Source organism: Mus pahari, chromosome 7, assembly GCF_900095145.1.
Source record: "Mus pahari chromosome 7, PAHARI_EIJ_v1.1, whole genome shotgun sequence".
NCBI classification, from domain to species: domain Eukaryota; kingdom Metazoa; phylum Chordata; class Mammalia; order Rodentia; family Muridae; genus Mus; species Mus pahari.
Genome location: NC_034596.1, coordinates 75,659,188 through 75,673,841, shown reverse-complemented (window position 1 = coordinate 75,673,841; position 14,654 = coordinate 75,659,188). Strand labels below are relative to the sequence as shown.

General features: G+C 40.9%; 1 protein-coding gene across 1 annotated transcript in view; it reads right to left on the bottom strand.

Moving 5' to 3' along the window:
• The window catches only part of Exd2 (exonuclease 3'-5' domain containing 2), a 35,351-nt gene that overhangs the window by 17,707 nt on the left and 2,990 nt on the right, over positions 1-14,654 (bottom strand). Inside the window, exons 2-3 of the mRNA XM_021201843.1 lie at positions 5,030-5,456; positions 235-491 (exon numbers count right to left, since the gene is read on the bottom strand). Coding sequence (XP_021057502.1) covers positions 235-491; positions 5,030-5,410 — 638 coding nt within the window. The 5' untranslated portion in view covers positions 5,411-5,456. The remainder of the gene's footprint in view (positions 1-234; positions 492-5,029; positions 5,457-14,654) is intronic.

Sequence of the window (14,654 nt, the reverse complement as noted above, 5' to 3'; positions counted from 1 at the left end):
AAAGAAAGAAAGAAAGAAAGAAAAGAAAAGAAAAAAGAAAAGAAAAGAAAAAAAGAAATTTTAGCCAACTAAAGTTTCTCAGACATTGGTATGTTTTCTCACAAATCCAATATGCATTTCCAAAGCCTTTAGGTTTCTAACAATTTTAAATGCTTCATTATTGATCGCTAGTTAACTACAGCTCATAAACAATGCTTGCCCCCACAGGAATCCTGGCATGCATGCAAACCGTACCCCTGTTTCATGGCTAGGTAGCGGAGGTCCAGACATCCCCTGACAATGAGGCCATAGTCCTGTAGAAGCTTGTTGGCATCTTCTGAGCATCCCACTCCTACTTTTAAGATAGCACCATCTGCCAATATATCCAAAAGCGTTCTGGGTAGTGTTCTGCCTCCATATATCAGCCTGGGCAAGCGAACCAGTGCACAGAAGCCACTTGGGGAAGCTATCTGTAGGAGTGACAAAGGACTGGCTTTGCCTTCCAAATTCACCTGTAAAAGAACAAGACAGCATAGTTCACATCCTTGCACAGCTGTACGACAAAACAAAACTCTGGCCAAAACAAAACAAAACCCAGCAGCAGCAGCAGCAGCAGCAACAAAACAATGTAAGAGATACATCCTTAGCTTACCAAAGGGAGCAGCAGAATGGATTGGAAGTTAAATGCAATGTGGGCCTGTTCTAGGAGATATGGGGCTTATAAAGCAGCCGCCTGAATAAGCTTCACAGGGCCAACTCCAGGCCCTGAAATCTGGTAAGTCTATAAATGGTGACTGGCTAACTCAGGAGCTATAGGACACACACTTTCAGTCAGAGGAAACATGCTGGGTTTAAAAGGCTAAGAGCTGAGTGCCAACTGGCACCATCTCCAGATGCTCTATGGCACATGCTAGTACCTGCCATCATTTGCCTTATCAGCACTGCCTCAAGAGGCAGGTTTCAAGAGGAAGCAGAGGCTGGGCATGGCCTTTGCTTCTAATCCCAGCATGGAATATGGGGTAATCTATGAGTTTAAGGCCAGCCTGATCTACATATTGAGCTCCAAGTCTGCCAAAGCTATGTGGTGGGGCCCTGTTTCAAAAACACAAAACAAATATCAGTGAAGAGTACAGCTCTGCCAGTGTAACAGATCCTGTGGGACAAAGTCACAAGTGGAGTTCATCAAAAATGAAACAAAGCACAAATGCTGAACATAGGTAGGACCTTTGTATCTTAAGAGAAGGAAATCACTATGCAGATTATCGATACATTTACGTCAATCTTTAATCTTTTGGGTGTCGTAGATAAGTTTGAGAAAATGCTGAAAGAATGGTATCCCAGAAAAACAAACATACAAAATTTGTTCCTATTTTAAAGGATTCCTTTTAAGGTTTAAGGATTCTGAAAGCAATCCACAGAACAGATGAAACCAAATAAATTCCTTCTCATTTTTCAGGAAAAGAAAATTTCAGCCTATAGGTGACACAGTTTACCAAATATGATGGGATAACTGCATTTTTTTTTTTTTTCCGAGACAGGGTTTCTCTGTGTAGCCCTGGCTGTCCTGGAACTCACTCTGTAGACCAGGCTGGCCTTGAACTCAGAAATCTGCCTGCCTCTGCCTCCCGAGTGCTGGGATTAAAGGCGTGCGCCACCAACGCCCAGCAGGATAACTGCATTATAACTCAAACTCAGTGTCTATAACAGTAGTTCTAAAGGGAGAGTGATTTTACCCCTGAAGAGAAATTTCAGTCTGGAGAAATCTCAGCCATCACAGAGGAAGAAGAGCCTATGTAGGAATTTAGCAGGTAGAATGCAGATACTGGTGGGCATCCAACAGTACATATCCAGTATATAACACAGAATCACCTGCCAACCATGGCAGTACTGGGAGGCTGAGGAAGCCTGCCTGCTCTGACCTGTGTATGAGGCTCACACAATGCGTACAGAATTATGGATGGCACAGACCTTAGCCTGAGGTTACTTTAGAACCTTTCAGGAAGAAGAGACATAGGGGCCAAGCTCTCACATACAGAAAAATGACATGATAAATACCTTAAGTGTCATAAGTTCCTGGAGAAGAAATACATTATACTTGAGACAATCAAGATTACCAAAAGAAAACAGTGAATACCACAAAGAATTGCTACTAAAGACAAAATTTAAGAGTCTTTGCCCTTAAATTCTACCTTTTTATTCAGCATAGCACAGTTAAATTTGGCGACTTAATTCACCAAAGCCTTAGAATTTCTTTTTAGGCACTGTTTTACCACATGGGTCATATGTATATCTCCTCAGGAGAAAGCTGGTGCCATGTGTGGTAACATACCTTTGATTCCTGGCACTTGGGAGGTGTAGGCACCTGTTCTACCTAGCAACCTGTTCTACCTAGCGAGCAAGGGAGTGAGAGCAAGAGTAGGAGAGCATAAAAGAAAATAAATAGCATAAAATACCTTAAAAGAAAATGTTGCCAGGCAGTGGTGGCACATGCCTTTAATCCCAGCACTTGGGAGGCAGAGGCAGGCGGATTTCTGAGTTCGAGGCCAGCCTGGTCTATAGAATGAGTTCAAGGACAGCCAGGGCTATACTGAGAAACCATGTCTTGAAAAACCAAAAAAGAAAATAAAAATTTCAAAATGATAAAAAAAAGTTCTTATATCCAGACAGCTTTGTGAATCTCAAGCTGAATCTAGACTCAACTTAGCACATTTTCAGAGTTATAAAAAAATTAGATTATCGGGCTGGAGAGATGGCTCAGTGGTTAAGAGCACTGACTGCTCTTCCAAAGGTCCTGAGTTCAATTCCCAGCAACCACATGGTGGCCCAGAACCATTTGTAATGAGATCTGATGCCCTCTTCTGGTGTGTCTGAAGACAGCTACAGTGTACTCAAAAAAAAAAAATAAATCTTTAAAAAAAAAAATTAGATTATCTACAAAGAATCAATAAAATAGAGTGGCAATTATCTTCAACAGCAACAATGGAAACCAGAAAACAATGAAATTCATTCTTGAAAATGACAAGGCTAAAATACTACACTCAGAGAAAATATTTTTACAAGACTTTGAAAAAAAAAGGCATTTTTTAGAACAATGAGTATTTTATTATCAATCGGTACCAGAAATAATTTTTTAAAAATCTGGCATAGGATTAGGCATAGTATGTGTGACTGTCATCCCAACACTTAGGAGGTTGAAGCAGGAGGACTGCTGCAAGTTCCAGACAAACCTTAACAATGTAGTAAGTACTAGGCCAGTCATAGCAATAGACAACATTCTGTATCAAAAGAGCCAACCTACACCTAAAGCAAGAACGACTTTCAAAGTCAGGAACAAGGAAAAGAGAGATGACTCAGTGGTTAAAAGCACCTGCTGCTCCTACACAGGAAAAAGTTGTGTTCCCAAGTGGGACTTTTCATGACTGCCTATAACTCTAGCTCCAGGGGATCCGAAGCCCTCTTCAGACCACTGCACACACACACACACACACACACACACACACACACACACACATACACAGAAAATTTCTTAAAAAAAAAACAAAAAAAAAAAACAACGTAATAGAGGAGTATATAATCCTCATACTAAAATGGAAGGAGACCGGGGGATCTAGACTTTTCAGCTTGCATAGGCTACACCATAAAACCCAGTCTCAAAAAACCAGTTACCAGGAGCTGGGAGATGGCCCAAAGGTAAAGGTACTACAAAAGAAAAAGTAACGACCAGAGTTTAACCTCTGGAACCCCTCCTAAGAAGCCAATGCAGCAGTGCATATCTGTCCTCCCAGCACTCCACAGAGAGGAAAGGCAGAGACAAGAGGGCCACCTGGAAACTTTTAGTGTAACTCTTTGTCATAGTGCCTATTTTTTCTTTATAGTCTTGGTTACCTTGAGTATAAAATATCCCTCTTCCTCCTACTTGTGACTGTGTTTGATAAATACCTTGAAAATACCTTTTGAGACATGGTAGTTACCATGTAATTTTCTACATGCATGAACTTGATCTGTATGTCTTCTGTAAGGTTCTAAGTCCTTAAGGCCAGGACCATGCCTTCCCTATCCCCAAAGTTGTCCTCTGACCTTCACATGTATAGCACAGCACACATGCACTGGCATATACATACACACATATATATGAGAATACACAAACCACAAAAAACACAAATTTAAGAAAAACAAACCTCAAAAAAAGAAAAACTGTCTTAAGAGCTACAGATGTGTAGCTCAGAGATCACTTGATGAGCATGTGCGAATCCCAGGGTCTGACCCACAGTGTGGCACGTGGAGGACATAGTGGCACACACACGGGCACACACATATCCATAAATAGTCTTTTTTTTACAGGAGTATTAACAAACCGGTGGAGTAGTTTGAACCTTTGAACCTAGTACTTAGGAAGTAAAGGCTACTCTCAGCTACATATCACGTTCAAGGCCAGCCTAGAATCTGCCCTCAAAAACAAACTGAAAACAAAAACTAAAATAGGTAGTGAGTGTAGTGGTGGGGTTTGTTTGTTTGTTTTTAGGACTGAGCCTTACTTTATAACCCAGGTCGGCCTCAAATCCACAATGTAGCCCAGCATAGCCTTGAACTTGCTCTGATCCTCTTGCCTTAGCATTCCAGGGTGCTGAGATCACTGGTGTGCACCACCACACCTAGCTAGTAGCTGGTATTTGATGAACATTGCTGTAAGTTAAAACTGTATTTAACCTTTATAGCAATTATCTACTTAAGTACTTAAGAGTTTGTCACTAGAAGTGGGTGCCCTTACATTTCTATTACAAATAAGTAAAAAGACTTGGAAATCTAATTAATTAGCTTGTTCAGTTCAGTAAAAGTGAAACTCATGAAGGCCCACCTGACTCCAGAAGAACAACTCTAAGGTCACCCCTAGTCAGAGGACATCAGCATCACCTGCTAAGGTATACTTACAAGCAAGTTGAAAACAAAGGAATTCTCTTTGAGCTCAGTCTATTCTTGGCCACCCCCAGCCCAAATCAGGAAAGCTAATGAGATTCTTTTTCAGCTTTGTAACTCATGCTTTTTAACTCACCCATTCACAGTCAATTCCAAGTACAGGAAACTCTTCCAAATCTCTTTTAAGAAAGGGCTGGATTTGATTCCACTCTGCCTCCTGAGACACCGTCACCACCTCTGCCTGGAGTATCCTCTGCTCCCATGAGGCTCTGGGTGCTCTCAGGGCACCAAAGGGTAGCTGGTCATCTTCTGGAGAGAGACACTCCCTCCCACCAGGCACTTGCTGCTGTGGCTGCTGCTGTGGCTGTGGCTGCTGCTGTGGCTGCTGCTGCTGCTGCTGCATCACTCTGCTTGTCTTACTCCATCTACGCTGGATGCCTTTCCACAGGACAAATCCCCCCATGGCCACACCCAGAAGGGTGGTCACTGTCAAAGCCACTAAATTTTGTCTAGACATCTTTAGCCTTTCACTGTTTAGGAAAGCATTTCACTGATCCTACAATCTGCAAAACAAACATCAAAAATATATTTATAAATAGAATACAAATTTAGACATAGACAAATTTTCCCCTAAAAAAGTCCAAATCTCGGGCCGGGCGTGGTGGCGCACACCTTTGATCCTAGCACTCGGGAGGCAGAGGCAGGCGGATTTCTGAGTTCGAGGCCAGCCTGGTCTACAAAGTGAGTTCCAGGACAGCCAGGGCTACACAGAGAAACCCTGTCTCAAAAACAAACAAACAAACAAACAAAAAGTCCAAATCTCTGTGCCCATAAACTAAAAAAAAAAAAAAAACTAAAAAAACCCAAAAAAGTTTTGACACAAAAGTGTTAAGATTTAAATTCTCCCCCCCAATATATATATATATATAAATTTTTTTGAGACAGGGTCTCATGCAGTCCAGGCAGACCCTGAATTTATTATATAACTAGCAATGACCTTAAAATCCAGATCCTCCTACCCTAACCTTTAAGTGCTGAAATTACAAGTGTATGACACCACATCTTTATACTTTGTTATTCCAGTTCTATTTTCATTCTTGCTTCCACAAACTCACCTGCACTCTGACAACTACCTAGGAGTCTCTTAATGATACAAAGTAGAATCAGAGTGAAGGCTAGCAAGTTGGCTCAGCAGGTAAAAGCATTTGTTGACAAGACCAGTAACCTGAGTTCAATCCCTGGACCTATGTAGTGAAAGGAGAATTAACTTCCAAAAGTTGTCCCCACTTCCCCTACCACGAGTGCCCGCACATGAGCGTGCACACACACACACACTCCCACACAAATAAACTTAATTTTAAACACTTTATAGCTCAGTGGTAGATGGCTTGCCCAGCATATTCAAAGTCTTAGGTATAGCCTCCAGCACTGAAGATTTTATAAATAAATAAATAAAATGGTAGTGACACAAACCTGTAATCCTTGCATTTGGGAGGCAGAACAGGGAAGAGTAGGAATTGTCTCCAAAGAGCTCAAGAGCACAAGGCTGGAGAGAGATCTCAGTGGTAAGAGTGCTTGTTAACCTTGTAGAAGACCAGAGTTTAATTCCCAGCACCCATGTTTGTACTTAAGACAGAGTCCAAGTTCATATCATTAGTTAAGCAAGAAGCTCAACTAAGACCAATTCAGTGGGGGAAATCTGTTAGAAGCAGGTCGAGTCAATCACAGAAGTGATTTACACAGTCTATGTGTTTCTAACACAGAAAACAAAGAATTTCTAGGGAAAACCAGAGCCTAGAATTCAAACAAACAAACAAACAAACAAACCTCTAAAGTCAGTAAGAATACTTCATAGAAGCTAGGCACACACCTATAATCCCAGAAGTATTAAGACTGAGAAAGGACAGCAAGTTTGAAGCCTGGGTTACCTACCAAATTCTAGACTAGCCAGGTCTACAGACACAGATCCTGCCTCAAAACAACAACAACAAATACAACAACAAAAAGGCTGGTAAAGGAGCCGAGGTCTCTCAATTATCTCCCCATACCCAGATGACCTGAGGACTTCCACAAGACCCCATCTCCTACAGGTCACACCATCTCCCAATAGTGCCACACGGGGGTACACTCCTTTACCACATCCAAATTACAGTAACTATTTTCTAAGAATATTCAAGATAAAACACATATTCAACATAAACCTCATTTTTAAAAACCTTTTCAAAAAAATGGCAGCTGGGTGGTAGTGGTGCACACCTTTAGTCCCAGCACTTGGGAGGCAGAGGCAGGTGGATCTCTGTAAGTTCCAGGTCAGCCTGGTCTACAGAGCTAGTTCCAGGACAGCCAAGGCTATCCAGAGGGAAAAAAAAAAACAAACAAAAAGAAAAGGAAAGAAATTAGCTACCTACACATCCCCAACAGACCCTGAAGAATTGGGAGAAAAGATTTGCAAGCCATATATCTGTTAAGGTCGTGTGTTTAGAATATAAACTCTTACAACTCAATAATAAAAAGACAAATCAATCAATTAAAAAACCTCACTTAAGACTATGACTAGAAATCTGAGACAACTGAGCAATGGCTGAATAGCATATGAAATGCTCTTTAACATCATTAGCCATTAGGAAAAATGCAACTCAAAAATCACAATGACATAACGCTTCAAACCACTACCATAGCTCTCAAAAAGGCAGACAGAAAGAACTGGCAAGATTGTGGAAAAATGAGAAACTCGCACTGTCAGTGGAATGCCAAATGGTGCAGTTGCTTTGGCAGATCCTCAACAGTTAAGCATAAAGACACCACAGGACTCCAAGTTCCATTACAGCTACATATAGAAGGGAATGAAAACACATCCACAGAAAGTGCACAGGAGCACTGCCTGTAACCACCCCAAGGTGGAAAGAACCCAAAGCCTATTAACAGGTAAGGCACACAAAACAGCTTTGCTATGGAGGTTGTGAGTTGAGCTGTCTTCCAAAAAGGTATGCTGACGTTCTAGACCCTAGAACCTGTGCCTGTGCCTGTATTAGGAAATAGGGTCTTCCTGTGTTATCAAGATAAGACAAGGTCATACTGGTGTAGAGTGGGCCTTAATCCAGCATGTCTGGTATCCTACAGCAAAAGAAAGACAGAGTCAAAAGTGACACACACCCGGGAAAAGCCAGGAGAAGATGGAGGCAGATACTGAAGTCATGCAAACAAAGGAGAGTCACAGGTCTTTATTACTAGAAGCTAGAAGGAAAGGAACAACTCTCCCATACCCAACACCCCACCAAGGAGACAGTGTAGTCCTCCTAACACCTTAATACTTAATCATGCACCTCTAATTTCCTGAACAGTGGGAGAATTGATTTCCATTCTTTTAACCCATCCAGTTTGTGGTACGTTACACAGCCTTAGGGGTGGAGAGATGCTCAGTGGTTAAGAGCACTGAGTTTGACTTCCAGCAGCCCTATCAGGTGGTTCACAACTGCCTGCAAGTCCAGCTCCAGGCCTTACAGGAATCCAAGACCCTCTTCTGGTATTTTCAAAAGTGCACACACAAAACACACAAACAATTAAATTTTTAAAAGAAAGATATATGCTATAGAATAGACTTTTATTCAGCAATACAGTCCTGATATATGTTCTACTAGGCACAAACATTAGAAACATGTTAAATAAAGAAGCTAGTCACAAAAGACAAGACAGAGAGATGAGGAGTTACCTACAAATGGGGCATAAGGAACTCGGGGATTGGGGAATGGCTTTTAAATAGATCAGGTTTTATTTTATTTTATTTTTTTAAAATATTTATTTATTTATTATATGTAAGTACACTGTAGCTGTCTTCAGACACTCCAGAAGAGAGCATCAGATTTCATTACAGATGGATGTGAGCCACCATGTGGTTACTGGGATTTGAACTCAGGACCTCTGGAAGAGCAGTCGGCACTCTTAACTGCTGAGCCATCTCACCAGCCCCCTGATCAGGTTTTATAAGGGATAATAAAGGTGTTCTAAAACTAAAATGTGGTGAGGGTGGCATAATTCTATGACTATACTAAATATCATCAATTTGTATACAATGGGTAACAAATTGCATGACGTATGAATTATACTGCAATAAAGCCATTAAAATACTATTTTGACAAATTGGTTCTAAAATTAAATCTGAAAAAGAAACTAAAAATAGCCCACTTATAAAATAAGGCCACGGGGACGGAGAGATGACTCATCAGTACCAGTGCTTGCGCTCTCCCAGAGAACCCGAGTTCAGTTTAAGGAACCTGCCAGGCAGCTTACTTTACATACATGTGCCTGCACACACACATGTGCGTGTACACACACATACACGTAAATATTTTAAAAAGCAAAAGAACATGTGAACAGATAAAGCAGGCCTTTCAATATTATAAGATAATCATAGAATCTACCTTACCAGATATCAAAAGGCATTAATGCCAATTTTGACAGGGATGTTGTAGCATTAGTCCAGCAAATAGAAAACAGGCCAGAGAATAATACAGAGTCCAGAAACAGATTTTGTGTTTCTATAAAAAAAATTAATTAATAAATGATAAATATGGAGTTTCAGATTTATGGCTCAAAAATAGGCCAAATACTTACAGAAACACTGTTTGGAAAACAGTAACACATACTACACACCAATTCTAGAGAAAGTAAAGAAAAGCTTAAAACACCTAAAAAATTGTAAGAGAGTTGAACCTGATGTTGTAGACCTCTAATCCCATCACTCAAGAGAGTAAGGTAGGAGAACTGAGAGTTCAAGGCTTGTCTGGGATATGCAATGACATACTATCTTCATATTAAAAGAAAAGAAGTCGGACATGATGATACTTGCCTTTAATCCGAGCACTTATGAGGCAGAGGTGGGTGGATCTCTTGAGTTCGAAGACAGCCTGGTTTACAAAAAGAGTTCCAGGACAGCCAGGGCTACACAGAGAAATCTGTCTCAAAACAAAAACAAGAAGAAAACATTTCAAAATAATGTCTTCTCAACACATCATAGCCCTTGCACTTACAGGATGAGAACAGGACTGGAAATAAAATGAGTCAAATTCAGGCTGGAGAGATGGCTCAGTGGTTAAGAGCACTTACTGCTTTTCCAGATGTCCTTATCATATGGTGGCTCATAACCATCTGTAATGGGATCCAATGCCCTCTTCTACTGAAGATAGCTGCAGTGTACTCACATACATAAAATGAATGAATAAATCTTTTTAAGGGCTGGAGAGATGGCTCAGTGGTTAAGAGCATTGACTGCTCTTCCAGAAGTCCTGAGTTCAAATCCCAGCAACCACGTGGTGGCTCACAACCATGTGTAATGAGACCTGATGTCCTTTTCTGGTGTGTCTGAAGACAGCTACAGTGTACTCATATACATAAATAAATCTTTAGAAAAAAGAAAAGAAAAATCTTTTTTAAAAAGAGAGTCAAATTCATTATACAAAGGTATGAAACTGTCTAATAGTAAAAACATTTAAACATGCTTTTAAAACATCCTTAAAAATAAACTACAGGGAACTGCACAGCAGTTAAGAGATCGGACTACTCTTCCAGAGGTCCTGAGTTCAGTTCCCAGCAACCATATGGTGGCTCACAACCATCTGTAATGGGATCTGGTGCTCTCTTCTGGGGTGTCTGAAGAGAATGACAGTGTACTCACATAAATAAAGTAAACAAACAAACAAACTAGAGGGGAAAGAGACTTCTTTATACACAAAATGTTTCATTCTTAGCACAGCAGACACTTAGGGCTGGAAGAACTGTGCTGGGGCAGAGGGCGGGGGGGGGGGGGTNTATACACAAAATGTTTCATTCTTAGCACAGCAGACACTTAGGGCTGGAAGAACTGTGCTGGGGCAGAGGGCGGGGGGGGGGGGTTGGAGGGGAGATGCTATCCTGGGCACTGCAAAATGTTCAGCACCATGATCCCTGGCACCTCCTCACTGACGCCAATGATAGCACCACTTCAGTTAACTGAAACTCTCTGGATGTTGTCCAGTGGTCTTTGGGAGTCAAATATCTTCCAACTGAGAACCACTAGGATGGAGACCAATAGCCACACAGCACAAATACACACAGCCAAAATCAATAGAGGAAAACAAAATGCAAAACTTTATTTCTATGACTATTCAACATGGTTAAAGAACAAGTCTTAACTTTAAAAATTAGTGTGTTGAGAGAAAATATTTAAAACATACATATCTGGGGACTAGAGAGTTGGCTCAGTAGTTAAGACTATTTGTTGCCCTTCCAGAGGACCTGAGTTCTGTTCCTAGCACCCATGCCCAGTGGCTCAAAGTCACCTGTAACTCCAGCTCTAGGGGATTCCATTCCCCCTTCAGTCCTCTCCAGGAATCTGCACTTATGTACAGATACACACACACATATACAATTAAAAATATAATAAATTGGGCTGGAGAGATGGCTCAGTGGTTAAGAGCACTGACTGCTCTTCCGAAGGTCCTGAGTTCAAATCCCAGCAACCACATGGTGGCTCATAACCATCTGCAATGTGATCTGATGCCCTCTTCTGGTGTGTCTGAAGACAACTACAGTGTACTCATATACACAAAATAAATAAATCTTAAAAAATAATAATAAATTTAAAAATAAAGCCAGATATAGTAATGTAAGCCTTTAATTCCAGTACTCTAGAGGCAGAGGTAGACATATCTCTGTGAGTTCAAGACTACATAGCAAGTTCCAGACCAGCCAGAACTACATAGGGAAATCTGTCTCAGAAATAAAATAAGGTCACCTTCTAGTCACTCGCCTTGAGAGACTAATTGAAGGTTGATCCCATCGCACCAGAAAATGATCCTCGTGCTTTTGCATTGAAATAAAATAAGGGCCTAGAGAGATGGCTCAACAGTGAAGAGCTTGCACTCCTCTTGCAGAAGACCTAAGTTTGGTTCCCAGCATGCACATTTGGCGACTCACAACCTCCTGTAAATCTAGCTCAAGAGCATCCTATGTCTCTGGGTCTCTTGTATACCTGCACTCATGTGCAAATACCCACACATGATACACACAAATGCATGGTTAAAAATAAAACAAATCTTTTAAAAATATAAAAATTTAAAATAAAGTAAAATAAAATGTACACAGCTACATGCCCATAATCACAGCATTGGCAGTAAAGCCAGGAGGTTGCTGAGTTTAAGGCTGGCCTGAGCTGGATCCTGTCTCAAAATTAACTAATAAAAATATATAAGATTAAAATTGAGATTTTATAAACCACCACTATAAGTCAGTAAGATCAGTCCAATGCAAAATAGTATTTCTCTCTCTCTCTCTCTTTTTTTTTTTCTTTTTTTCTTTTTTCTTTTTTTAGTTTTTCGAAACAGGGTTTCTCTGTGTAGCCCTGGCTGCCCTGGAACTCACTCTGTAGACCAGGCTGGCCTGGAACTCAGAAATCCACCTGCCTCTGCCTCCCAAGTGCTAGGATTAAAGGCGTGACACCACCACTGCCCGGCACAAAGTAGTATTACTCAAAAAAAAAAAAAGAAAAAAAAAAAGAAAAGAAAGAAAGAAAAAAAAGAAATACAAGTGGTCAACTACGAACAGATGTTCAATCCCACTAGTAATTGAGACTATAAAGCAAAGCACCAATGATAAATCATCTTTCATCCTTCAGACTGACAAAGAACAGTGATACCCAGCATGTGTGGTGGCACACCTTTGATCCCAGCACTTAGGAGGCAGAAACAGGTGAATCTCTGTGAGTTCAAGGCCCATCTAGTCTATAGCATGAGTTCCAGGACAGCCAGGGCTACACAGAGAAACCCTGTCTTGGAAAAAAAATAAAACATACAAACAACAACAAAAACAAAAACAAAGCCTAAGAGAAGCAGGTATTTTGACACATGATTTGAAGGCAATATGGTATTATTAGATGTCCATAGCCTCCCACCCAGCTATTTTGCCTATAGGGATCTATGTCCAGAAATGCCCATATGGGCACACAGAAACATGTGAAAGGATGCTTATGGTACCAGGTAAGCAAGAGTGGAAAACAAGAAACCTACTGAATTTTGCATGGTATGGAATGTCAGCATAATGTGGAGTTGAAAGAATAAGTAGAAAGAGTAGGCTTGTCTCTGCAGATGGGCAAAATCATTTTAGTAACCATTTTTAAAAATAAATCAAGTTACAGAGTATGTACAATATGTTATATTTATAAAAGTACACATTTGTAAGTCTAATATGATTTTTTTCTTATTCACTTTTTTATTAGTTCTTAGAGAAGTTCATATAATGTACTTTGATTCTAATCACCCCCCCTTCATCTCCTTTCAGATCAAATCCCCTTCATATAAACTCTTACATAGATATTGATATAGATATAGATATAGATACACATACATACACACACACATATACACACACACACATATAAAGGCTGGGCATGGTGGCACCTTTCTATACTCCCAGCACTCAGGAAGCAGAGGTAGAGTTCTCTGTAAGTTGAAGGCCAGCCTGGTCTACATAGTGAGTTCCAAGGCAGCCAGGGAGACATAGAGGAGATCCTGTCTCAAAAGCAACCAAGAGAAAAAACAACAATATGTGTGCAGCATCTGAGGCGGTCAGAAGAGGGACTGGAGTTACAGATGACCACGTGGGTGCTAGGAATCCAGTGTAGATCCTCCAGAAAAGCACTCTCTCTTGCCTCCCACCTGATTTTTTTGAGCCATGATCCCACGATGTAGCCCCAGCTGCCCTGGAACTGAGAGACCCACATGCTTCTGCCTCCCCACGGCTAGGATTATGTGCTGCCATGTCCAGCAATAAATGTGATTTTTTTATTTAAAAAATTTTTTTAAATAGGAGCATTTATTCCCAGAACTCTAGAGGCAAAAGCAGGTGGGTCTCTGTGAGTTTAAGGCCAGCCTGGTCTACAAAGTGAGTTCCAAGACAGCTAGAGCTGTTACACAAAAGACCCTACTCAAAAAACAAACAACAACAAAAGAATTTAAAACAGGGCTGGAAAAATGACTCAGCACTTAAGAAAGTTGCTGCTTGGGCTGGAGAGATGGCTCAGTGGTTAAGAGCACTGGCAGCTGCTTCATTTTCCAGCACCCACATGGTAGTTTACAACCACCTATAACTCCAGCTCCAAGGGATCCAATACCCTCTTCTGGCTTTCCAGATATATACATGCAGACAATATACAGATACATAAATAATAAAAACAAAATTTTAAAAAAGGGAGAGACTTGCTGCTCTTTCAAAGGATCCAAGTTCGGTTTCTATCATCTACACTGGGCATATTACAACTGCGTGTAGCTCCAGCTTCCGGAGATAATGTGTTCTCTTCTGTCCTGAGCTTGGGTGCTTGGGCATGCTCCCTCATTATCTCTCTCTCCCCTCTCCCACACACACACCAAGGTGTGCATATAAAAGAATAAAAATTTTTAAAAGCCCAGCTGGACATGGTGGTTCAGGCCTTTTCCCAGGAGGCAGAGACTATCTGTAAGTTTGAGGCCATCCAGGACTGTACAGTGGAACCTTGTCTCAAAAAACAAATCCACAAACTTCTTTTTTTTTTTAAAGTAAAAATACAGATGGGAAGAGAGTAGAAAAAGAGGATGTTTTGTTTACATATTTTACATGACTTTTTAAAATCATGTATATGGGCCGGGCGTGGTGGCACACGCCTTTAATCCCAGCACTCGGGAGGCAGAGGCAGGCAGATTTCTGAGTTCCAGGCCAGCCTGGTCTACAAAGTGAGTTCCAGGACAGCCAGGGCT